Genomic DNA, 26,674 nt, shown 5'->3' on the forward strand with positions numbered 1-26,674 from the left:
AATTATATTTATATAGCACTTTTCTCTAGTGACTCAAAGCGCTTTACATAGTGAAACCCAATATCTAAGTTACATTTAAACCAGTGTGGGTGGCACTGGGAGCAGGTGGGTAAAGTGTCTTGCCCAAGGACACAACGGCAGTGACTAGGATGACGGAAGCGGGAATCGAACCTGCAACCCTCAAGTTGCTGGCAAGGCCACTCTACCAACCGAGCTATACCGCCCCACAACAATGTAAACTAGAAGATATAAACATCCCGTCAGTCTTTATCCCAGTGAGAGCAGACATTGTACAGTAAGTGACTGTTTTATTATTTTTGTTTATCTTGTTAAGCACTTAACAATACTGCCACGTGACGCCTAGTGTTTAACTAAAGCTACATCTGTTGAGCACAACGCTTCTAAAACTTGTAGATCATCCTCCTTATATTCAGACTTCTTCAGTTTCTGGATCGTCATTTGTCCCAAAGTGGTCTTTGTTCTCTCTCATTAAGTTTTCATGATTAGTAGTGTTGCTGTTGAAGGAAAAGTGAATGTTGTGGTGCCGTATGCTTAAAATGATCAAAATATGTAAATATTACACGTTAATACGAATATTACATTACTGACATACTTACAGCATGTTTATAAAACATTGATGGAGGTGTTTGGATATTTTTTTAGAGCGCTTACTAGGCGGAAACGAGCGACTACCCTCGACTATATGGTTAGCCGACTATTGCTGGTGTTTATTTACAATTTAGAATGCATTAAAAGAAGAATAGTAAGTGTGCTTGTCTTTCATTATGATTGTGAACAATAGGGAAAAAAAATTGCAGTTCCCTTTGCAATTTTTTGGGGGGATTTTGCCTATCATTCACAATCATAATGAAATACATGATGGATGTTTTTTGTTTTTTTATGCATTCGAACTCAAAAATTAATGTAAGTAAAAGTCTGCTTACAACGGAGCCACCGGGAGGTCCTCTACTACCCCCATAAAACCCAATAAATAACCATCCAAAAAGAGCCAATAATACTGTATTTACATTTGGTGACTTAAATATTAACCAAGTATTAATAACATTGTTATTATAAGCGCTAACGCAGACAAACTATTTATAGCAGCACCGAGGTCATTGGCTATTTTGACATTATCGTCTGGCGAGTTGCTTCCTCGCTTCCCTACTCATGAAAGTTTATTCTAGGTCATAACTCATGCCTCTCCCCTGGAAGGATGAGGATGTAATCAGACGGGTCATTCTACAACTAAACGGGAATATAACGACATCCTAGCAGTTGGCATTCTAGTGACAGCAGATTGTGTACAGTAAGGGATGTTTTATCATGTTTGTTGGTTGTCATAAAGTCAACAGTAACCAGGGGTGTTGTTTAAAAATAAAAAAAAGGAAAAAAAGTGTGTTTTTCCAATGTGTTTTTTAAATTAATTTTCCGCGTTGGCTTAAATAATCAAAATATGTAACTACTACATGTTAATATGAATGTCACTACATTGCATACATACTTACATAATGTATATAAAACCTTAATGGAGGTGTTTGGATGCTTTTTAGAGCACTTTATAGGTGCAATAGAGCAACTACTCTTGACTACATTGTTACTGACTTTTGCTAGTGGTTATTTACAATTTAGAATGCATAACAACAAGAAAAACAAGTGTGCTCATCTTATATAAGGATCCTGAATAACTGGCAAAATTCCCCAGGATCCTTGCCATTGTTTTACCACCCCGCCCCACTTCTACCTTGTCAGGCGCTCTTGGTTAGTAACGGACATGCGATGTCACCTGATCTCAAACTGCAGCGCCTCAGTGAAAAGCTGCAGCAGCAAGAAGGCCTCACGGTGGTCAGCGCCGTAGTTGAACAGGCTAAAGACCAACATCTCCATGAATGAGGTGCAACGACTCTGAGGCATCAGAAAGATCAGCTGGGCCAGGTAGGAGGGCTCGGTCTGAAACGCATCGACTTATGTGGACTTCTTACTTATAGGCAGTGCGCTTATAGCAGGTGTGGCCCACCTGTAGCAGGTAGAAGAGGTGCTGGTAGGCTTCAAGTCTCTCCTTCCGGTCTCGGCTCAGAGCCTTGAGACCTTTACTCCTCTCCACGTCCATCATGTCTGACAGCTTCTCCTTGTTCTTCTTGGTTAGTTTCCTGCAGTGAGACTCCACTTCCTGGAAGACGTGGCACACAATCCCTCTCCAGCACAGAACCAAAAAAACAATATCCAGGTTTCCCCACCTGCAAGGTGACTCTGTTGCGGACCAGGAGGCCAATCTTTAGGTCCATCAGGTCCAGGTCGGCCTCCAGCTGGCGGTTGAAGCGAATGGTCCTCACCACTTCCTGCCTAAGGCGAAGAAGTTCCGCCTCCTCCCGAATGTCTCCGTCACCCAAGTCGAGCAGGTGAACAAACTTCCTCACCACGCAGAGGGGGGGCGTGTCCGAGTGCACTAAGATGGATGCGTTCATTAGAAGCCACGTGACCCATCACCAAGGACGTACTTTTGGGGAACCTACCCAGCATTCTATAATCTCCCCGCGCCCGACTGGCTCTGAAGAAAGCCTGGATCTTAATGATGGCGGCCACCTGTGGACGCACACAGTCAGCACACCGACGGAACACACGCTAGGCTGATGACGGCTTACATTTTGTCTGAAGAAATTTAATCGAGCTCGATATCGTCTTCTGGTTAACCACATCTTCACAAAGGCCTGAATCTGACAGGAAACACAATGTAAATATGAAACTACATACAGTTCAGAGGTATCCAAAGGGCGGCCTGCAGCACATTCTAAAGTTACTTTAATAAAAATATTTGAAAAAAAAATTAAGAAAGTGGAATACGGGTGTAATGAAACGAGAAAAAGTTGCAATGTTGACTCTAATAACACAAACTGCCATGCAGGCTGTTTTTTCTTTATAACTGTCATTGCTCAAAAAATAATAATGAATCAAAATCAACGTCATAAATCATTGACCTATTCAAGGCTCTAGTTACTTTACATCGAAAATTGTACTTTGATATGTTTTGGGGGAGAAATATTGCATATTTTGTGTTTTTGTCATTAAACTTTTTTTTTTTTAAATCTTTGATAAAAAGGGAGAAAAAACTAACAAAAACAAAGAAATAAAAACTTTTAATCAACAGATAAAATCTGAAGTTGATCTACAGATTTAAGTCTTTAATGTAATTATGAGTGGGACTCTATTGGATCCCCAATAATTTTTGTGGATTTTTTTTTCTATGTCATTGCTCATGAATCAATAGCACTATTAATGACCTATCTAAGGCTCCAATTACTTCACATCAAATATTGTACTTTGAAATATTTTTGGGAAAAAATATTGCATATTTCGCGTTTTTACCATATAAAAACTATTTTTTTTTAATCATTGATAAAAAGGGCACAAAACAAACAAAAAAAACAACAACAGATAGATCAGAAGTTGATCGAGAGATGCAAGTCTTGAAAGTAAAAAATATATATAATGTGAAGTGTCTGACTTTTATTTTTAATACTTTTATAAGTGGGGCCCTTATGGATTCCCAGTAATTTTAGCGGGATTTTTTTAAACTGTCATTGCTCAAAAAATAATAATGATTCAAAATCAATGTTATACATTATTGAACTTCGAGGCTCCAATTACTTTACATCAAATATTGTACTTTTAAATATTTTTTTGTGAAAAATATTTAATATTTTGTGTGTTTGCTATGAAAAACAAGTTTATTTGACAAAAAGGGCATTAAACAAACAAATAAAAAATCATAAAAACGAAAAACAATACTATGGCTAAAAGTAAACATAAAACATGTACCAGGTAAAATACACATTGTTAAAAATAAAACAAAAATACTTCTATATTGCGCTTCACATACCCACTGTTTACCAGTACAATTGCAGTTTTTTTGCCATTATTCCCTCCCCACACCGTTTCTGCATGCATGCTCTTTGTGTGTGCATTTTGACACAACCAACATGCGCCTTCGCACGGCAGCATGCAGATAAAAGTACTGGTATTTTTCAAAGGCAGTATAGTATTGTTTTGAATTCATTAGTTATCAAAAATGGGGCAAACATGCTTTCATTTTTCAGTGTGCGACGCTCAGTGGAAAAAGTTTGGACAGCTCTGATCTCGTTGATAGCTACCTTCACCGCCGCCCTCCAGTTCATGTAGAGGAACTGCAGCCGCCGCCTGTACGCTCTCTGCTGGACCACCTTCCTCCAGTGAGACTAAACACAGAAATGAAAAGCATAAGGCTCAAGTCGAAGTGACCTGTGCTTTCTTTGCGAGATGGACCACACACCTGGATCAGGATGACAGCGTCGGTCTGGCTGTGTAGGTAACATTGACGAGACGCCACCTGCTGCCGAATGAGAAAGCCTCGAATGGCCGCCTGCAGGCGAATGACCAGTGCTTCGTTATTGGCCCACAGCATCTGGTGCTCGTACGCGTTCCAAACACTGCTGACCACTTCCTGTCAGAAAGTCACATGACATTAGCAAGTGTGAAAAGCTGCAGTGTGTTGGTCAGTCGCGGTGTCACCTGGATCTCGTGTTGGTCCAGGAACACGCTGTTGGGCACAAAACTGTGCGGTTTCTCCCAGTGGCCTTCCAGTTTGTTCAGATCGAAAAAGTACAACGATCCATCACCCATTTGGAATCGAACCCACTGACTCCTGTTGTCTCCTGCAAACACAACACATTGGTGACATACATTACACCACCTGTGTCCTGTCACGACTTACTGCAAAAGGAAAAGTAATACATTAATAAGTACAATTTGTGACAATACAGTGTGTACTCTAATTGGTGCATCAAAAGTGCGGTGTTGTTGTGGCCATAGATGTAACGAGATAGGTCACATATACAGTATAAACACTAGGGCTGGGCGATATGGCCTTTTTTCAATATCTCAATATGTTTAGCCCATATCGCGATATATATCTCGATAATTTGCCTTGGCCTTGAATTAATACTTGATTCATATAATCACGGCAGTATGATGATTTTATGTCTACATTAAAACATTTTTCTTCATACTGCATTATTATATGCTACTTTTAAACGTTCATGCAGAGGGGGAAATCACAACTACCGTATTTTTCGGACTATAAGTCAGTTTTCTCCACTGTCCAGCGGGGGGTGAGACCCGGCCAAACCAAAAAAAAAATAAAAACATTCTTTTTATAGCTTGGCCAAGTCTCACCTACAAAAAAAACGCGACTTATAGTCCGAAAAATACGGTAAGTCAATTGACCAAAACTGTATTTATTAAACAGTTATTAAGCAGTGGCACAAACGTTCATGTCATTTCCAAAACAGAAAGTGCAAGATTGTCAGAGACATTTTAAGTGTCAAATATAAATAAGCTGCATAATAGGAAATCAAATAGTATTCGTCCCTCGCTATGTGGCAGGTTACTACGGACGTTATCAAATTCTCTTCATTCTCTAGCAGGTGATTTTGCAAATGATGCTACATATTAGCAGTGATGCTACTTTTTATAGCAACGCTTGTGCCGCATGCTTGACTTATTACGGTTGTCTGTTCGACATATTACCACTTGGAATCAAACCACCTTCATTCGCACCTTCTTTCTCTCGTATTACCACTCGCACGGCTCTGATAGCATCACAGCTAATGTTACCCATGCTGCTCCACGAGGGCGTATATGTACGTATGTAAGAAGGTGCGCCTGCTTGTCTGTGAGGAGAGACGTGAAAGAGCAAGAAGAGCCTGTAATGTGATCCCACAGCTAAAAGCAACTGCGTGAGAACGTATATTCGAATATCACGATAGTCATTTTCTATATCGTACAGAGACAAACCCGCGATATATTGTGTATATCGATACATTTCCCAGCCCTAATATACAGTATATACACACACAGTGTGTCTATATATATATGTATATATATATATATGTAATATATACACATATATATATATATATATATATATATATATATATATATATATATATATATATATATATATATATATATATATATATATATATATATATATATATATATGTGTGTGTGCGTTTTTATTTTTAGTTGTTAAATGTCTCCATTGTTAGCACAAGTCAGCTAACAATGGAGACACTAGAAGTTGCTCTATTCTGCCTATAAAACACTTAAAAAAACTCATTAATGTTTTATAAACACTCTGTAAATATAAAGTACATGCAATGTACTAACAGGCACATTCATAAAACCATGCAATATTTTCATATGTCGCTCATTTTAATTTTATATTAATTTCACAGACGCATCAAAACGTTTGCTTTTCCTCTCAACAACAACACTACTAATCATGGCAGACTTGATGAAAGACAACAAAGACTACTTTGGGACATATGAGGATCCAGATACTTTTATTTTTGATCCTGAATATAAGGAGGAGGATCTACAAGTTTTAGAAGCTGTGTGCTAAACAGTTGCAGCTTAAGTGAAACACTAAGCATCATGTAGCAGTATTGCTAAGTGCTCAGCAAGTTAAACATATATCATAAAACTTACTGTACAATGTCTGCTCTCAGTGGGATAAAGACTGATGGGATGTTTATATATTCCCCTTTACATGAATTGATCATCATGCTCACCAGATTAAAAGTGCCACAAACTAATGTCTTTTTGTGTCTTTCTCGCCATCTCTGGGTCTAAGTTGGATGTCTAAGTTGACCAACGTCTTGGTTTATGAACACAACCTTTTACTATCCAGGTGAAAGGCATTATTTATGATCTAGCATTAACAATGCAGCAGCTCAGTATGTCAATATAACAGCGTGAGCTAGTTAGCTCTATAAAAAGAGTTTGTCTGCCTTAGTGCTTATCATAACAATATCTCTACTATTTGGTTAATATTCAGGTCACGACATGTCAATGGAATATTGTTGGCGCTTGTTGGATGTTCTTGGGATTGTAAATGATCTTTAAAATTTTACAAAAAAGTTCAATTCTCCTTTAAGGCCAGCAATTAAGCGAAAAAAAAAAAGAGCGTGAGACTCTGCATGCTTCAGTCGGGACTGTACATTACTTTCAAGACCTTACTTGTACAATATTACTGAGAGCTTCCATCTAACACCCAAATGAGGCACCAAGAGCTACTTATTTTTTTTGGTGTGGTTATGTTTTACATCGGCACCAGTTGCCATTATGGACCCCTGTTACGGTACTCATTACTCGTCAGGACATGTCACCTGTGCTCATCTTTTGCCGGATGAGAGCGTAAAGCCGTTGCTGGTACTCTGCCGCACAGCGACGGTCCACACCCTGTAGTGCCAGCTCTGGTAGAGACAAAACTCGCAGTGTCTGATGCGGCTGTCTCTCTTTCACAGCTTGGTTGACAGCAGCGGCTGCCAGACACACTGCAGGCGCACACACACACACACACACACACACACACACACACACACACACACACACACACACACACACACACACACACACACAAAGTGTGAGGGATTTGCTTCCGCAGTGGCTGCACAAAAAAGATAGTGTACCACTTCACCACCAGGCACTTAAGGAACAAATGATGCCCTCACACTTCAGAGCTTTCCGGGTGTCCTGGTTGGCTCTTCTCACCACTTCCTGTATATCAGCCAACCGCAGCTCGGCTTCTGCACCTCCACTTAACTATTTGATCCACAGAGAAAGACATGACCTAACAATAACAACCCACCAAACTCTAGTTTCAAAGAAAAGTCGTACGTTTGAACACTCGCTCACCGGGAGTCATTCACCGATGCAGCCATTCATGCGGTGGTGCGTGTTGTCAGTGTGATCACCTGAGATTTTCGCTGCTTGGTTACGCTCAACAAGCTGAGATATCTGTAGGCGTTGATGGGAACCACCTCCTCCACACCGCTAGAGGGCAGCGTCAGTGCCGAGAGCAGCTTTTGGGCGTCCCCAACGAACACGGCCTCATTCACCAGACGGAGTGCCAGAATCTCTAAAGAGTGAGAAGTCATTATTAAATAGTTTGAGGTGTTGAGAACATTAGCGTAACATTGCGCACTGCATATGGGCAATATAGCCTAAAATCTATATATCGCAATATTACAAGTTTGCAGTTGTGTGTTGTAATATATTCACATGTACATTGCTCAATGTTTTTCCTGGTCTCAAACAGAGTCCCCCCCTTCTAGTGGAGCCAAGTTGGTGTATTGCTTTTTTTTTCTCCTGCTCCTTCTCCTCAACCCATGTTTACCATTTTACTACCTTGTTTACAGAGCGCCGCCTTTGTGGTGACGCCTTGGTCTTGCTGTTGTGTGTACTGTATGTCTGTTCTTCAAAACTGAAAATAAAAATGTATGCAATTCTGTAATTGCGTGTTAATGCTCCAATCATTACTGAAGCTGAATTTGAAAGCTGAGGGACTGCAGAATTAATTTAGAGACAAAGATTGAATAAACAGTACAAAATGGTTTGAAAATTTGGAGAGCTGAAGCTCAACTGAAATGCTTGTTGAATGTAGAATGAACAATAGAAGCGGTTTAACTGTGAAATGGTTTACATTTTAGAGATTGAAAACTGTATTGAAACGTAACATGAGTATAAAAATTAAAAATGTACCGTATTTTCCTCACTATAAGGCACACCTAAAAATAACCAATAATAAATAAAATGCTTCTTACCATTAATGCGACTTATGTTACTGTGTGGTTTTGCTGATGTCTTTGTAGTCTTGATACGGGGTTAATTTTAACACTGTGATTACCAGCGTAATTATTCATTACCTATCCTGTTAAGCAATGTCAGCTGAGATTTATCTGAGAGCCAGATGCAGTCATCAAAAGAGCCACATCTGGCTCTAGAGCCATAGGTTCCCTACCCCTAATCTAAAGGATGCATAACGTAACCCCAGCTTCTACTGTAGCATCTATTCTATGTGCCTTATAATGCCTTATATATGAAAAAAGTTTTAAAATAGGCCATTCATTGAAGGTGCGCCTTATAATCAGGTGCGCCTTATAGTGCATCGTAATAGTTTGAATTAAACTATTTGCCTCAAAGATGTAAAACTTCCAAAAAACATGCCTTCTGGTCGTCTGTTGGCTACGAGCCCTCGTTTCTCAGATGAAAGGCATGGGTGTTATCCATGTGGCCAAACAGCCGAGTTGCCAAAGTCATGTTGAATTTTGGTTGTTAAAGGGAGCCATTCAACTGTTGATGACGTGTCTACACAGAATTCAATGTTGTAATCGTACTGTTTTCAGCTAATTTTGGGCATAAAGCAACATTTTTATTACAATGAAATCCATTTATCCATCCATTTCCTATCGCTTGTCCCTTTTGGGGTCGCGGGGGGTGCTGGAGCCTGTCTTAGCTGCATTCGGGCGGAAGGCGGTGTACACCCTGGACAAGTCGCCACCTCATCACAGGGCCAACACAGATAGATAGACAACATTCACACTCACATTCACACACTAGGGCCAATTTAGTGTTGACAATCAACCTATCCCCAGGTGCATGTCTTTGGAGGTGGGAGGAAGCCGGAGTACCCGGAGGGAACCCAAGCAGTCACAGGGAGAACATGCAAACTCCACACAAAAAGATCCCGAGCCCGGGATTGAACCCAGGACAACTCACGACCTTCGTATTGTGAGGCAGACGCACTAACCCCTCTATATATGTGTGTGTTTGTGTGTGTATGTATGATACACACCAACAAATAAATTAATCATCTGTGTAAGAAAGAGCAAACATGTGTGTGGTGATCATATGACCTAACCCCTGGTCCACCATGCTGCCCATTACAATGAAATATGCTACCTAATTTTATGAAACATTTACTTGCAAACAAGCTAACATTTAGAGGGGATAAGTTGAAACTATAACTTATACAGTATTAGTAGAGACATTATAGACATCCCAGGCTAAATAATGACACTTTACGCTTGAAACAGTAAGTCATCAAATATGACATTTTGCAAATATTGACACTGGACTCTTACTGTTAGCCATTACAAGCTAAGTTCAATGGACTTATTTGACGAAAAGCTTCTTCATAAGTATGTCACACAAGCACAATAAACAATCATTAAATAAAAAAAAAAATGACATATTATTAAATAATATTTGTATAATATGCCCTGCGATGAGGTGGCGACTTGTCCAGGGTGTACCCCGCCTTCCGCCCGATTGTAGCTGAGATAGGCGCCAGCGCCCCCCGCGACCCCCAAAAAAAGGGAATAAGCGGTTGTAAATGGATGGATGGATGGATGGATGGATTTGTATAATATATATGAGCAATAGAAGTGATTGTGAGAAATAGAAATGATTGTTCATTGAAATATCAACAATGCTTCCACTGTGTACTTTCAATACAACAGGTAAAAATTACATCATTACCCAGAATGCATATCAGCTAAAGTATAGCTTTTTTGCTAATTTCAGACTAAATAAATGTTTTTTTAACTACAAAAAAATTTACATTGTGATAGTGTTGAATATGTACTTGCATTCAAGGTCATTTTCAGGGAGGAAAAAAAACACAAAGGTAAGTGAGAAATGTGGGCTGAGTACCAATTGTATTGTCCAATATTTTGGAAAATCATGAATACCCTAATAGATGGGAATTTTTCGGCTTTTAAAAATAGATAGCTTTGTTGTTCCGACTAAGACAAACATCTTAATGGTGGAACGGTTTGAATTAATTGAAAGACGTGGGAGAAGAAGGAGATAGAAAAAAAGGGGGTAAATACTGAAAAGTTATGAATTACACTAAAACTGGTCATTTTTGGAAAGGCGCACACATGTCCTGAATGCGCTGTACCATTTGACATTTAAACGGAATCAATCCAATGAACGATGTGGGAGTTGGAGACTACCGAAGAAGAGGAAGAAGAAGAAGAAGAAGAAGAAGAAGAAGAAGAAGAAGAAGAAGAAGAAGAAGAAGAAGAAGAAATATATAAAATATATTTTTTAAACTCCACCTAAAATCTTTCAGTTTTAGTTAATTTATATTATTTATATCAGTGTTTCTTAACCATTGCTCATGGCCCATTGTTGAGACGCGAGCATATCCTAGTTGGCCGCCCCAAAAAAAAAAAAAAAGTTTCTGGGCTGTGGTCCGTATGGGCCGCAGCAGTACTCAGTTGTAATACCACTCGTAGCGGTAATGACATAATCAAACAAACAGAAGTCTGGAGCAGAAGTCATAATAAAGTTTCTGAAAGGGGAACCGCACTTTTTTGGGGAATTTTGCCTGTCGTTCACAATCATTATGAAAGAAATGACGATGGATTAAAAAAAAAAAAAAATGCTTTGTAAATATTAAACAAACGCGATCTACAGGAGCTGCTCAATTCTGCCTGAAACCAAGCGTCTTTTCGTGTCGTTCTGGGTTCTAAATTGGCTGCCATAGTGGACCAAATTTTCGGATTGTATCCTCAGCCATCTACTATCCAGGTGAGAGGAATTATATATGATTTAAAATAAAATTCCAAGGAGTAGGGAAGCGAGGAAGCAGCAGACCACTCGATGCAAACATTGGCACACGGTAGTGATCACGTTGCCGCCATAAATAGTTGGTCTCCGTTAGCACTGATAATAACAAAATCCCTAAATACTTGGTTAATATTTAAGTCATGAAATGGAAATACAGAGTATTGTTGGCGCTTTTTGGATGGTTATTTATTGTTTTTTATGGGCGGAATAGAGGACCTGCCATTGGCTCCACTGTTAGCACGCTTTTATTTACATTTATTAAATATTTTAAAACGCATTTAAAAAAATCCCTCTATCATGTCTTCTATAATGATTGTGAGTGAAAAAAAGTGCAATTGCCCTTTAAGGGCAAAAATTATGACTAAAGTGATGAAGCTGTATTTTAATTTGCACTTTAATTTTATTGCCAGTTTATTTAAGAAACATTATTTACAATTACATTTAGTTACAATGTATTTCATTATTATTATTTTTAATCTATTTTAGCGCTGTAATTTTTAAATAGGATTAAAATCAAGAGTAAAATGACACATTTAGTGTCTGTAGTACAGATATCTGCAGTGGAAAAGTTGAAGAACCCCTGATTTATAACGTATGTATCACACAACCGTAATTGGGGGGGTGTATTAGTGCTACTCACGCTGGTGTTCGGCTTGCGCACTTTTGTTCACAGAGTTGATTCCCTCCTGCAGCTGATTCCAGGTCAGCAGTTCTCTGCCTGCCTGCTGCTTCATCCGAGTCAGAGACTCAAAGTACCTAAGCAAGAATTCACCGTCAATGTCTTCAGAATCGCCATCATCATCGGACAAAGTCCCTTACCAGTCCATCAAGGCGTGGTCGACATCAGCCAAGCCCACCGATGGACTGACCAACGAGGAACTGAACTGCTGGAGGTCTGCGGTCTCCACCACCTGATTGATGAGCACCACTGCGGACAGCATTTCCACGGCAACAAACATCTCCTCCTGCTGCAGCACACCCTGCGGCACGCAACACACAAGTCCCATGTGTCGCCATTGTGTGTGTCTGTGTGTGTCTGTGTACGGTATGTACCTGGGCCGCGCGTCTCTGCAAGAGCTGCAGTTCTCGGTGATACAGCGAGGCAGCAGTCGGGAAGACAGGGGGAAGCTGGAGGTCAGAGGTCATCAGACAGTTGACCGTGCGTCTTGCGTCACTGCCGCGCAATGAGTCGTTGACGCTCTGTACCGCTGCCTCAACTGAAACGCGCACACACAAAATCAAGAGAAGTGCCGTCGATAAGACAATACTCCAGGAAGTGGCTCACTCTTCCTAGCGCTCTCCGCTTCCTGGTTCGCAGCGCTCACAGCCTCTTGAAGCTCATCGGGATTAAGTGGATCCACGGAGCCCTGATCCTGAGGTAAAGGATTACACACAGTTTCTTACCAACATCTCTGTGACAAGTTAAGAGGGCAAAAGGGTGGGCAAAGGGGTAAGAGTCATGTGACACATTGCGACCGTGCATGTGCATACCAGCGCCTTCATGTGGCGGTCAGTTGTCAGCTGTTCCAGGTACCATGACCTGTTATCTCTCTGGAGGCCCTTGAGGGCCAAACATGGCAGCTGGAGAGCGCAGAAGAGAGAAAGGTCGTCTGCAGAGTCCAGAGCTTCATCCACCTGCTCCACCGCTGATCTCACTGTTGCGGAATAGTCAAGTTTCATCAGACATCGGCAAAAGTCACAATGCTGTGTTACCATTAGGGCTGTGCGATGTAATGGGATGTAGTTAATCATAGAATGAGCATCCATTATTATTAAAAAAAGTATTGATTTTGAATCGAGAATTGTTTTGTATCAAGAATCGATTCTGAATCGAATCATTATCCCCAATGATTAAATCGTGTGGTGCCCTAGGTTTCAAAACCCAAATATATACAGTATATGTTACCCGACTATTGCGATATTGGTATTGTTTTTTTGTCCCAGTTACTATGACAACCTTCTCACCGTTGACCAGGAGAACGTTGTTTTGGATTTCTCTGCGAGTCAGGTACTCTTCATAGATGTCGTTGTCCTCTGAGCCCCCACCCTGAAGTCAGACGATACATAAAAATGGGTGTCATGTGACGATCCTGTTCCACGGTGACCAAATAACTGCCGTGTTTTTCCACAGGACTAGAACTGGCCACCATAGATCAGACCTTTGACACAGCAACACTCACCCGGGTGGCAGCCAGCTGTGCTTTCTTTCTTTTGGCCTGAAGCAGCATCTCTTGGTAAATGCTCATCAGCGCCTCCTGCAGTTCACCGAGCTGGGCGCTTGGGTTCCTGAGAGCCTCTGCCGTGACCTCGACCTGACCTCTTTCCACAGCCTCATTGATGGCGATGACCGCCGCATGAACTTTGATATGAGAATATTTTGACAACTATGAATCTCAATCTTGTGCAATCTTACAAAGTCATTTTGTTTACCTGCAGCTTCGTCCACTGACAGCTCATTGGACAGAATCCCTCCAATTTTGTGAAAGGCGGGAAGCTGGATTCCATATTTGTCCAACTCCAGCCTCATGTAGTTGATTTCCTCCTCTGTATGCACGCACAAACCGATGGTTACCGTTGCCAAGCAACAATTCAGCATGATTTTTTTATTACCTGTGAACTTAACCTTCCCGCAAAGGTCCGTGATCTGTGGAGCCAGGCCGAGTCTGTACAGGTACATGCTGAAGACACACAAGTAAGCAGGCAGACAGGCAGGCAAGCAGGCAGGTAAGTCGGCAGACGGAACGACTTACCTGAGCGCATGGAGGCTGTAAACAGTCCTCGGCATGTTCTTCTTGTCGTAAATGTCGGTCGTTTCTGGCTGGAAGATCTGAGGGTACAGCAGCAATAGTCCAGATAAGGTGGCAAACTAGTTACTAGATGGTAACTAATTAGTTACTGACCGCTGGCAGTCCAAGGGCAGTCATGGCTTCCCTCCAGTGGTTGATGTTGTCAGTATGTCGGAACTGAAGACCCACCCCCTGATGTCATCACATCATGAATTGGAGACATTATCAATAGATTCAATATATTGTGAATATACAAGACTTTATGAATCGTTGCTATTACTGATGCAAGCACACTGCAACACATCACACTGCAACACATTATGGATAGATGACATAACAGTCAACAACAAAGGATTTCCAAATAAACTTGTCGTTTTCAGATTTGCTGGCCTTTGACCTGATCAGAAAAAACTTGACTCTCCAAGTATTACACACACATATATCCATCCATCCATCATCTTCCGCTTATCCGAGGTCGGGTCGCGGGGGCAGCAGCCTAAGCAGGGAAGCCCAGACTTCCCTATCTCCAGCCACTTCGTCTAGCTCTTCCCGGGGGATCCCGAGGCGTTCCCAGGCCAGCCGGGAGACATAGTCTTCCCAACGTGTCCTGGGTCTTCCCCGTGGCCTCCTACCAGTTGGACGTGCCCTAAACACCTCCCTAGGGAGACGTTCGGGTGGCATCCTGACCAGATGCCCGAACCACCTCATCTGGCTCCTCTCGATGTGAAGGAGCAGCGGCTTTACGTTGAGCTCCTCCCGGATGGCAGAGCTTCTCACCCTATCTCTAAGGGAGAGCCCCGCCACCCGGCGGAGGAAACTCATTTCGGCCGCTTGTACCCGTGATCTTATCCTTTCGGTCATGACCCAAAGCTCATGACCATAGGTGAGGATGGGAACGTAGATCGACCGGTAAATTGAGAGCTTTGCCTTCCGGCTCAGCTCCTTCTTCACCACAACGGATCGATACAACGTCCGCATTACTGAAGACGCCGCACCGATCCGCCTGTCGATCTCACGATCCACTCTTCCCCCACTCGTGAACAAGACTCCTAGGTACTTGAACTCCTCCACTTGGGGCAGGGTCTCCTCCCCAACCCGGAGATGGCACTCCACCCTTTTCCGGGCGAGAACCATGGACTCGGACTTGGAGGTGCTGATTCTCATTCCGGTCGCTTCACACTCGGCTGCGAACCGATCCAGTGAGAGCTGAAGATCCCGGCCAGATGAAGCCATCAGGACTACATCATCTGCAAAAAGCAGAGACCTAATCCCGTGGCCACCAAACCGGAACCCCTCAACGCCTTGACTGCGCCTAGAAATTCTGTCCATAAAAGTTATGAACAGAATCGGTGACAAAGGACAGCCTTGGCGGAGTCCAACCTTCACTGGAAACGTGTCCGACTTACTGCCAGCAATGCGGACCAAGCTCTGACACTGATCATACAGGGAGTGGACCGCCACAATAAGACATTCCGATACCCCATACTCTCTGAGCACTCCCCACAGGACTTCCCGAGGGACACGGTCGAATGCCTTCTCCAAGTCCACAAAGCACATGTAGACTGGTTGGGCAAACTCCCATGCACCCTCAAGAACCCTGCCGAGAGTATAGAGCTGGTCCACAGTTCCTCGACCAGGACGAAAACCACACTGTTCCTCCTGAATCCGAGGTTCGACTATCCGGCGAAGCCTACTCTCCAGTACACCTGAATAAACCTTACCGGGAAGGCTGAGGAGTGTGATCCCACGATAGTTGGAACACACCCTCCGGTCCCCCTTCTTAAAGAGAGGGACCACCACCCCGGTCTGCCAATCCAGAGGTACCGCCCCCGATGTCCACGCGATGCTGCAGAGTCTTGTCAACCAAGACAGCCCCACAGCATCCAGAGCCTTAAGGAACTCCGGGCGGATCTCATCCACCCCCGGGGCCTTGCCGCCGAGGAGCTTTTTAACTACCTCAGCGACCTCAGCCCCAGAAATAGGAGAGTCCACTACAGATTCCCAAGGCACCGCTTCCTCAAAGAAAGACGTGTTGGTGGGATTGAGGAGGTCTTCGAAGTATTCCCTCCACCGATCCACAACATCCGCAGTCGAAGTCAGCAGAACACCATCCGCACCATACACGGTGTTGACAGTGCACTGCTTCCCCTTCCTGAGGCGCCGTATGGTGGTCCAGAATCGCTTCGAAGCCGTCCGGAAGTCGTTTTCCATGGCTTCCCCGAACTCTTCCCATGTCCGAGTTTTTGCCTCCGCGACCGCTAAAGCTGCACACCGCTTGGCCCGTCGGTACCCGTCCACTGCCTCCGGAGTCCTATGAGCCAAAAGAACCCGATAGGACTCCTTCTTCAGCTTGACGGCATCCCTCACTGCTGGTGTCCACCAACGGGTTCTGGGATTACCGCCACGACAGGCACCAACAACCTTGCGGCCACAGCTCCAATCAGCCGCCTCGACAATAGAGGTTCGGAACATGGTCCACTCGGACTCAATGTCCCGCACCTCCCTCGTGACATGTTCAAAGTTCTCCCGGAGGTGTGAATTGAAACTCTCTCTGACAGGAGACTCTGCCAGACGTTCCCAGCAGACCCTCACAATGCGCTTGGGCCTGCCAGGTCAGTCCGGCATCCTCCCCCACCATCGCAGCCAACTCACCACCAGGTGGTGATCGGTAGAAAGCTCCGCCCCTCTCTTCACCCGAGTGTCCAAAACATAAGGCCGCAAATCCGATGACACAACTACAAAGTCGATCATGGAACTGCGGCCTAGGGTGTCCTGGTGCCAAGTGCACATATGGACACCCTTATGTTTGAACATGGTGTTTGTTATCGACAAACTGTGACGAGCACAAAAGTCCAATAACAAAACACCACTCGGGTTTAGATCCGGGCGACCATTCTTCCCAATCACGCCTCTCCAGGTTTCACTGTCGTTGCCAACATGAGCGTTGAAGTCTCCCAGTAGGACAAGGGAATCACCCGGAGGAGCACTTTCCAGTACTCCCTCGAGTGTACCCAAAAAGGGGTGGGTATTCTGAACTGCTGTTTGGTGCGTAAGCACAAACAACAGTCAGGACCCGTCCCCCCACCCGAAGGCGAAGGGAAGCTACCCTCTCGTCCACTGGGTTGAACTCAAACGTACAGGCTTTGAGCCGGGGGGCAACCAGAATTGCCACCCCAGCCCGTCGCCTCTCACTGCCGGCAACGCCAGAGTGGAAGAGGGTCCAGTCCCTCTCGAGAGAACTGGTTCCAGAGCCCTTGCTGTGCGTCGAGGTGAGTCCGACTATATCCAGCCGGAACTTCTCTACCTCGCGCACTAGCTCAGGCTCCTTCCCCCCCAGTGAGGTGACGTTCCACGTCCCAAGAGCTAGCTTCTGTAGCCGAGGATCGGACCGCCAAGTGCCCTGCCTTCGGCTGCCGCCCAGCTCACAATGCACCCGACCTCTATGGCCCCTCCTATGAGTGGTGAGCCCATTGGAGGGATGACCCACGTTGCCTCTTCGGGCTGTGCCCGGCCGGGCCCCATGGGAACAGGCCCGACCACCAGGCGCTCGCCATCGTGCCCCAACTCCGGGCCTGGCTCCAGAGCGGGGCCCCGGTGACCCACGTCCGGGCGAGGGAAATCTGGGTTCATTTCGTTGTATATATATATTGTAATATATATTATATATATATATATTGTAATATATATTATATATATATATATATATATATATATTGTAATATATATTATATATATATATATATATATATATATACACACACACACATATATATACTCATATGTATACATACATATACAAATATATACACAAATACATAAACTGTATAAACACATACAGTAATAACACACATATACATACAGTGTATGTACACATACACACAAGCAGGAAAGATGTAACATGAGGTTTTTTGGTGCCTGGTGAGACTGGATCTTTGAAAATAAGTGCACCCGGTCGTAATGGTGTTCTTTTTCTTAGCCTGTTTACATGGCGTGCAAAACATCTTTCCATCTTCATGAGTGAGCCATTTGCTGAAAAGTGGCTCCTGGGGCCACTTTTAATTGAAGCTTAACTTCTTGGCTTTATTGCTCGCCATGGCGAAAACAATAACACTTGGGAGTTCTAATACCCGAAATGCAGTATTTGTGATTGATGAAACTTTCGGCAAATCAAAATTTGAGAAATTGTACGGGAAAGTTCATTACTTTGAAGTCGACCAATAAAAACTCAAACAGGGATGAAAATTTGACCCGGCAAATATAAACAAAACAAAGCATCGGCTCCTGGAATTCATGCAACTTCAACATGTGTGTAACGAGGAATATGGAAATGTAATGGAGTTTCCTTGACCTTGCATTTCTTTGGAAGGAATCTTTCAAGAGAGTGCAATCTTTAGCATGAAAACAACAGGGCAAATATCTGCCCTGACCTCGAAATTGGGATTGGGACATCTCGAACAACAATGCAGCACTTCAAACACAATCCAACACGTCTGTCATGGAATTTTACATCGACACGATTCGAGTGTAGTCTGGGGCTATGTCTACACTCAGCAGGATAACCCTTTAAACGAATAATTATTTAGCCTAAGCCCCGTTTCAGCCACAATAAACCATCGTTTAAGGTAACCCTCCTTGGCTAATTTTTTTTTTTTTTTACACGGGTAAGCGCGCCGCGTATTTCTTGAATCTCCAGCTCTTAGCTTTGTATGGACTCATTGATCATTTGTGGAGAGGAAGTGAAGTCAGAAAGACTGCGCCCCACACAGGAAGTGATGTCAGAAAGAACGCGCCACAGCCAGCTTCATGACAACCGGCGCTAACCACTGGAAAGATGGAGGCGAGTCATCCAAACATGCCCGTGTTTCTCATTCTTCTACATGTACAGACGCTTGTGGAAATCACACATTAATTCCTTAAGAGAAAGCGATTGCAGCTATTTGGGATACAACACATCTCAGACGGCAAGAGAACTTTCCAATGTCGAGGTCAGCTGTAATTCTACTTACTGAAAACCTGTCCATTTGTCAAAGGAGATTCAACGAAAACGCGGTCTCCTGTGGATGTGATAAAAAAAACGTAGCGTGTGCTTTGTATTATCTGGCCGACGAGTGAAGACTACGGAAATCATTGAATGCATTTGGATTATTGTCTGCCACGTATGTCGCGGACTCAACGTCTCGTCCAGAGTATATAAAGTACCCAAAAAGGAATGGACAATGAAGGTGAAGGCGTGTCCTGACCAGATATCTAGATCCATGCGGACTGGACACTGGCCGAGTTAGTAGGCGGCCGAGAGTGGAGTCGGTTCTTTTGGTTGCTTTGTTGGGTCTGCTCCTGTCTCTGGCCATGCGTGGGTCTGCTCCTGTCTCTGGCCATGCGTCCTCCACCCCAGCCGACGATGGCGTGGAACACCGTAGAGGCCACCACAGTGAATGTGTTTCTTTTACTTTTTATTCATAGCTGTATGTAGAAGTGGCTGGTTGCATCAGCTCTGCTCTTTTAATGTCTTGAATGTCCTTTGTGTTCTTTGATGTTTCCCTCTTACACGCATGTAAGTGGGATGTGTGCTATGGCTGAGTTGTTTTTTTCTTTGGCCTCAGTCCTGAACCCCTCTCCAGGGGCCCAGGTTTAGACCATTTTTTTTTTTCAATCCCCCATTATTTACATGTTTCTCACCTTTTTTGTAAGGGGCGCCGGAAGTTGGCAGACCCGTCAGCGATCCTGTTCTGTCTGTGATATAAACAATTTTTACCCATAATCCTTTGTGTCCGTGACACTTCCTGAATATATTTACCCCCGTGCGTCGGTAAGGTGGGCCGGGTTGGGGGTGCGGGCGTGTAAAATATATTCAGGAATTTTCATGGATACAAAGGATTATGGGTATTTGTTGTGTTGCGTTTATGTTGTGTTACTGTGAGGATGTTCTCCCGAAATGTGTTTGTCAATCTTCTTTGGTGTGGCTTCACAGCGTGGCGCATATTAGTAAGTGTTAAAGTTGTTTATATCACAACCATCAATGTACTCTGTATCACCCAGTACGCCTTTCAATCTTGTACGCATGATTGCGGAAGCTGCACACAACATGTTGCCGGATTAAAAATCGGTTTGTACATGTTTTATAGGTGTTTAAGGCAATTGCCTCGCAGCACGCCCATAATCTTGTCATCAGGACGAACGCCAATTAGATGAACGCCAATTAGATATTCACGAGAACTGTAGCGGCTCCAATTGTCTTCATTACTCTGTGAAACAAGTTTAAATAGCCCTATAAGTAGTAAAGGTGACCGACCTCTGATGTATTTCAGTGAGCGGGTGGCGGGCGGATTCGGTTCTGATAAAATGATGGTTCGGGTGGACGGCGACTTTGGTGATGCGGTTGCGGATGATATAATTGCCTATCCGCGCATCTCTAGATTGTGCTGAACATTTTAATTTCCCCTCTGGGATTAAGTATTTCTGATTCTGATTCCTAATTGGATTGATGTAAAATGTTCTTTATCACATTGTTTATGGGTCTATTAAAGATTTGATTAATTTATGATGGCTGAGGTGTGATTTACTACAATAGGGTCCCACAGCACACTGGAGTTCAATTAATTGAAATACCACAACACTGGATATTGTTCAGATAAGTTAAATTTAAGAACTTGCACACAAAGCAACAATGGAGGTGACTATGACGTGTGCCTTTTCCGCGCATGCGTATTAGGTCGCGTTGCGCCGGCGGACGAAGGTGGGAGGGGGTCTTAAATGACCATTGTGTGTGTGTGGACAAGGATAAGGTTAGCTGGGATTTACCCTGGATAACCTTATCCGGCTTAGTTTAAACGGCGTGGCGAAGTTGGTAGAGTGGCTGCGCCAGCAATCTGAGAGTTACTGGTTCAATCCTCACCTTCTACCATCCTGGTCACGTCCGTTGTGTCCTTGGGCAAGACACTTCACCCTTGCTCCTGATGGGTCCTGGTGAGCGCCTTGCATGGCAGCTCCCGCCATCAGTGTGTGAATGTGTGTGTGAATGGACGAATGTAGAACTACTGTCAAAGCGCTTTGGGCTCCTTAAAAAGGGGTAGAAAAGTGCTATACAAATACAACCCATTAACCATTTAAACGGGGTCTTTGTTTCGTTGAAGGAAGAAACTCACCTGGTAGCGGAGTTGCTCCAGGTCGTAAATCTTCTTCAAAGGAACGGTTGCGGGGGCGAAGCGATGGCCGAGTTTGGCGAGAATTACGCCGTTCCGCAACGCCTCCTCAAGCTCGACGGGAGCAGGGAGCTCCTCCCCCAGACACGCCTCCATCCACCTGCAGATGGAAAGTCAGCAGACATGATTGGATGCTTGCCAAAATCAATAACTCATTGGAACATTTTGTAGTGAGTGTGTGTGATGATTTTGGACATGATTAAAAATGTGTGTGATCTTTTTCAAGTCACCTCTTTGCTTCCTCCAGTCGACACAGATAGTTATAGGCAACATTTTCGAGTCTCTGCTCGTCCATCTGCTCAGCGGTCAGACGTCCATCTGCTCAAATACCAAGACATTTTGACAAAGCACACACCTGACACACATCTTTAACCCTTGTTAAAAGGTGTTGTACGGTGAAAATTAGGGCTGGGCAATATATCGATACACTCGATATATCGCGGGTTTGTCTCTGTGCGATATAGAAAATGACTATATTGTGATATTCAAGTATACATTCTCACGCAGTTGCTTTTAGCTGCAGGCATTAAACTGCATGCGTTTCTTCCTCTTTTTTGTCTCCCCTTCACACAGACACTTAAACCAAGCGCACCTTCTTACATACGACACACGTGCAACGTCACACGCCCTCCCCGAGCAGAAAGGTAGCGGCATGGGTAACATTAGCTGTGACGCTAACGGTGTGTTACGAGTGGTAATGCGAGAGAAAGAAGGTGCAAATCTGGTAACAAATGGAGGAAGAATTAATTCCCAAAAAAACCAGCACTGGGTTCATTGTCTGGCGGTGGTTTGGCTTCAAGCGGGAACATGTTGAACATTTATACGGCAGAAGCGTTGCTACAAAAAGTAGCAGCACTGCTCATTTGTAGCATCATTTGAAAAGTCAGCCGCTAGAGAATGAATTAAGAGTGCGTAAAACGGCATGTCAACAAACTTGTTCGGTGCCACACCCACAAAATGCCGAAGCAACAATTTCCACATCAACACCGTAGGACAGGGGTCACCAACCTTTTTGAAACCAGGAGCTACTTCTTGGGTACTGATTAATGCGAAGGGCTACCAGTTTGATACACACTTAAATAAATTGCCAGAAATAGCCAATTTGCTCAATTTACCTTTAATGAATAAATCTATATACCGGTATATATTTAAAAAATGCGTATTTCTGTCTGTCATTTCGTCGTACATTTTTTTTCCTTTTACGGAAGGTTTTTTGTAGAGAATAAATGATGAAAAAAACAGTTAATTGAACGAGGAGAAAACACGGAAAAAAATAAAATTAAATTTTGAAAAATAGCTTATCTTCCATCACGCCTCTTTAAAATTCAAAATTCAACTGAAACAAAGAGGAGAAAAACTAGCTAATCCGAATCTTTTTGAAAAAAGGAACATTATTAGTTATTTTTCCTGATTAAGATTACTTTTAGAATTTTGATGACATGTTTTAAATAGGTTAAAATCCAATCTGCATTTTGTTAGAATATATAACAAATTGGACCAAGCTATATTTCCAACAAAGACAAATCATTATTTCTTCTAGATTTTCCAGAATTAAAAAAAAAAAAAGAAATTCAAAAGACTTAATAAGATTTAAATTTGATTCTAAAGATTTTCTAGATTTGCCAGAATATTATTTTTGAATTTTAATCATAATAGGTTTGAAGAAATATTTCACAAATATTCTTTGTCGAAAAAAAAGAAGCTAAAATGAAGAATTAAATCAAAATTGATTTATTATTCTTTACAATGAAAAAAAAAAATTACTTGAACATTGATTTAAATTGTCAGGAAAGAAGAGGCAGGAATTCAAAATGGTAAAAAGGTGTGTTTAAAAATCCTAAAATCATTTTTAAGGTTGTATTTTTTCTCTAAAATTGTTTTTCTGAAAGTTATAAGAAGCAAAGTAAAACAATATAAATGAATTTATTTAAACAAGTGAAGACCTAGTCTTTAAAATATTTTCTTGGATTTTCAAATTCTATTTGAGTTTTGTCTCTCTTAGAATTAAAAATGTCAAACAAAGCGAGACCAGCTTGCTAGTAAATAAATACAATTTAAAAAAATAGAGGCAGATCACTGGTAAGTGCTGCTGTTTGAGCTATTTTTAGAAAAGGCCAGCGGGCTACTCATCTGGTTCTTACAGGCTACCGCGTTGGTGATCCCTGCCGTAGGACATATACTATTTGATATGCAGCTCATTTTTATGTGACACTTATTGAAATAGTGCACTTTATTTGTTTTTAACTATTGTAGTGGCGTTTGGTACAAAAAGTGCACTTTAATTTACTGTTGTTTTGATATGTCATCTTAATGACATCGTGCACAAAAGTGCACTAATAGCTTGTCTTAAAATATCTCTGACAACCTTGTAATTTCTGTTTAGAAATGACATGAATGTTTGTGCCACTGCTTAATAACTGTTTAATAAAATACAGTTTTGTTCAATTGACTTAGTTGTGCTATCCCTCGCTGCATGAAAGTTTAAAGGCCTCCTAAAATGAGATTTTCTTATTCAAACGGGGATAGCAGGTCCATTCTATGTGTCATACTTGATCATTTCGCGATATTGCCATATTTTCGCTGAAAGGATTTAGTAGAGAACATCCACAATAAAGTTCGCAACTGTCAGTGTTAAGAAAAGCCCTGCCTCTACCGGAAGTCGCAGACGATGACGTCGCAAGTGTGGGAGCTCCTCACTGGTTCACATTGTTTATAATGGGAGCCTCCAACAAAAAGTGCTATTCTATTCTATTTTTTTTTTCCCCAAGATGGCGCTGCTGTAGTGGCTGCTGTAGGCAGGAGCTCTGTGCTCTTGTGTCATCCTTTTGTGTTTCCCTCTTGTTTTCATGTGTTATTATATTTTTTTGCATTTTGGTCCGGGACCCTTTGGGACTGTGTGACAAGGGGTGGCACTTTCGTGACCTCTGTGGTGCTTTTTTTGTGGACTTCTGGATCTGCCTCCCGGGAGCCTTCTGGCCATGGAGACCAGCTGCTGGGTCTCTGCCACACTGGAGTCTGTTTGGAAGGACTGGAGGAGATGCGGATGAGGGGACAGGGCTGCGGAGCTAGCACTGAGCGCTGGGACGGAGAGGCTTCGCGGTGTCTTGACTGGGTGAGCAGGTGTCGGACACCTCAGTCACCTTGGACGTATCCTCGCTCATCCATGCGGACTGGACATTGGCCGAGAGTGGAATCGGCTGTCTTGGTTGCTTTGTTGGGTCTGCTTCTGTCTTTGGCCATGCTCCCTCCTCCCCAGCGGACGATGGCGTGGAACACCGCAAAGGCCAACACAGTGTATATGTTTCTTTTACTTTTTATTCATAGCTGTATGTAGAAGTGTCTGGTTGTATCTGCTGCTTTAATGTCTTTAATGTCCTCTGTGTTCTTTGATGTTTGATGTTTCCCTCTTACACACATGGAAGAGGGATGTGTACTATGGCTATGAGTTGTTGTTTTTTTTTGTTTTTTTCCCTTGGCCTCAGTCTGCACCCCCACTACAGGGCCCAGGCTATGACCGATTTTTTTTATTTTATTTTAATCTTCTATTCTTTTCTCCCCCCCCCCCATGTTTACCTGTATGTCATCTTCTTTGTAAGGGGCGCTGGAAGCCGGCAGACCCGTCAGCGATCCTGTTCTGTCTCCCTGTAATGTTTGTCTGATCTTGAATGGGATTGTGCTGAAAATTGTAATTTTCCTGAAGGAACTCTCCTGACGGAATAAATAAAGTACTATCTAATTTAATCTATTCGGACCGAGAAAACGACAAGTTCCCCATTAATTTGAGCGAGGATGAAAGATTCGTGTTTGAGGATATTGATAGCGACGGACTGGAAAAAAAAAAAAAAAAAAAAAACGCGATTGCATTGGGACGGATTCCGATGTTTTTAAACACATTTACTAAGATAATTCTGGGAAATCCCTTATCTTTCTATTGTGTTGCCAGTGTTTTAGTGAGTTTAATAGTACCTGATAGTCGGAGGGGTGTGTCCACGGGTGTGTTGACGCCAATGTCGCAGGGGAGTCGACGGCAGCGCTACGGACGACGCAAGCTCAGCTGATATCCGGTAAGTAGCGACTTTTTAACCACAATTTTCTCACCGAAACCTGCTGGTTGACATTCGGTTGGGATCTATGTCTGCTTGACCGCGCTCTGATCCATAGTAAAGTTTCAGCTCCGGGAATTTTAAACAAGGAATAAGCGTGTGTTTTTGTGGCTAAAGGCTAAAGCTTCCCAACTCCATCTATCAACTTTGACTTCTCCAATATTAATTGAACAAATTGCAAAAGATTCAGCAACACAGATGTCCAAAATACTGTGTAATTATGCGGTTAACGCAGACGACTTTTAGCTGTGTTTGTGCGTAGTGCTCATACTTCCTAAAAACGCGTGACGTCTTGCGTACACATCATCATTACGCGACGTTTTCAAGACGAAACTCCCGGGAAATTTAAAATTGTAATTTAGTAAACTAAGAAAGCCGTATTGGCATGTGTTGCAATGTTAATATTTCATCATTGATATATAAACTATCAGACTGCGTGGTGGGTTTCAGTAGGCCTTTAAAATTAGCATATATTAATGCAGTATGAAGAAGAATTATGTTTTAATGTAGACACATAGAATCAGCTGTGATTATATGCATCAAGTGTTCATTCAAGGCTAAGGCAAAATATCGAGATATACATCGTTTATCGCGATACGGCCTAAAAATATTGAGATATTAAAAAAAGGCCATATCGCCCAGCCCTAGTTAAAATCCATCCATTTCTACCGCTTGTCCCTTTTAGGGGTCGCGGGTGGTGCTGGAGCCTATCTCAGCTGCATTCGGGTTGGAAGGCGGGTTACACCCTGGACAAGTCGCCACCTTATTACAGGGCTAACACAGATAGACAGACAACATTCACACTCACACTCACAAACAAAAAAATATATTGATAGTGGAAATATATAATAATATATATCATATATAGGGGTTAGCGAAGTAGCATTGATGTTGACGGTTATATCAAACTTACACTGACTCTGCGCAGACGAACCCGCCATGTTTGACGTGACACCAGCCGTCCTCAATCCTCCCAGCGGTGAACAAAGTCAAACTTTGAAACACACTAACAGTTTAACAAAAAATTGGAGCAAAATAACCGCTGAAAACGAGAGCGAGTTCGGCCAGAACGACAAGCCTTTGAGGCGCTCTATTTCCGGTCTGGGGTTTGAAAGCTGGCGCCACTCTG

The 26,674-nt window shown here is 42.8% G+C and overlaps 1 protein-coding gene across 2 annotated transcripts in view; it reads right to left on the bottom strand.

The window, feature by feature from the left end:
* iqgap3 (IQ motif containing GTPase activating protein 3) overlaps positions 1-26,674 on the bottom strand; it is a 52,721-nt gene extending 26,047 nt beyond the window's left edge. The window contains exons 1-25 of one of the 2 annotated variants that reach the window (XM_061881846.1): positions 26,459-26,674; positions 21,673-21,760; positions 21,386-21,542; positions 14,358-14,435; positions 14,208-14,284; positions 14,068-14,135; positions 13,888-14,001; positions 13,638-13,816; positions 13,423-13,504; positions 12,949-13,112; positions 12,743-12,830; positions 12,511-12,674; positions 12,277-12,437; positions 12,098-12,213; positions 7,794-7,957; positions 7,551-7,641; positions 7,206-7,373; positions 4,546-4,688; positions 4,307-4,477; positions 4,149-4,232; positions 2,643-2,714; positions 2,514-2,583; positions 2,238-2,446; positions 2,018-2,170; positions 1,787-1,950 (exon numbers count right to left, since the gene is read on the bottom strand). In XM_061881846.1, the coding sequence (XP_061737830.1) occupies positions 1,787-1,950; positions 2,018-2,170; positions 2,238-2,446; positions 2,514-2,583; positions 2,643-2,714; positions 4,149-4,232; positions 4,307-4,477; positions 4,546-4,688; positions 7,206-7,373; positions 7,551-7,641; positions 7,794-7,957; positions 12,098-12,213; positions 12,277-12,437; positions 12,511-12,674; positions 12,743-12,830; positions 12,949-13,112; positions 13,423-13,504; positions 13,638-13,816; positions 13,888-14,001; positions 14,068-14,135; positions 14,208-14,284; positions 14,358-14,435; positions 21,386-21,542; positions 21,673-21,760; positions 26,459-26,486 (3,053 nt within the window). In that variant the 5' untranslated portion in view covers positions 26,487-26,674. The remainder of the gene's footprint in view (positions 1-1,786; positions 1,951-2,017; positions 2,171-2,237; positions 2,447-2,513; positions 2,584-2,642; positions 2,715-4,148; positions 4,233-4,306; positions 4,478-4,545; positions 4,689-7,205; positions 7,374-7,550; positions 7,642-7,793; positions 7,958-12,097; positions 12,214-12,276; positions 12,438-12,510; positions 12,675-12,742; positions 12,831-12,948; positions 13,113-13,422; positions 13,505-13,637; positions 13,817-13,887; positions 14,002-14,067; positions 14,136-14,207; positions 14,285-14,357; positions 14,436-21,385; positions 21,543-21,672; positions 21,761-26,458) is intronic. The other variant, XM_061881845.1, reaches the window with a different exon arrangement.

The sequence above is a fragment of the Nerophis ophidion genome, linkage group LG21 (assembly GCF_033978795.1).
Source record: "Nerophis ophidion isolate RoL-2023_Sa linkage group LG21, RoL_Noph_v1.0, whole genome shotgun sequence".
Lineage (NCBI taxonomy): Eukaryota > Metazoa > Chordata > Actinopteri > Syngnathiformes > Syngnathidae > Nerophis > Nerophis ophidion.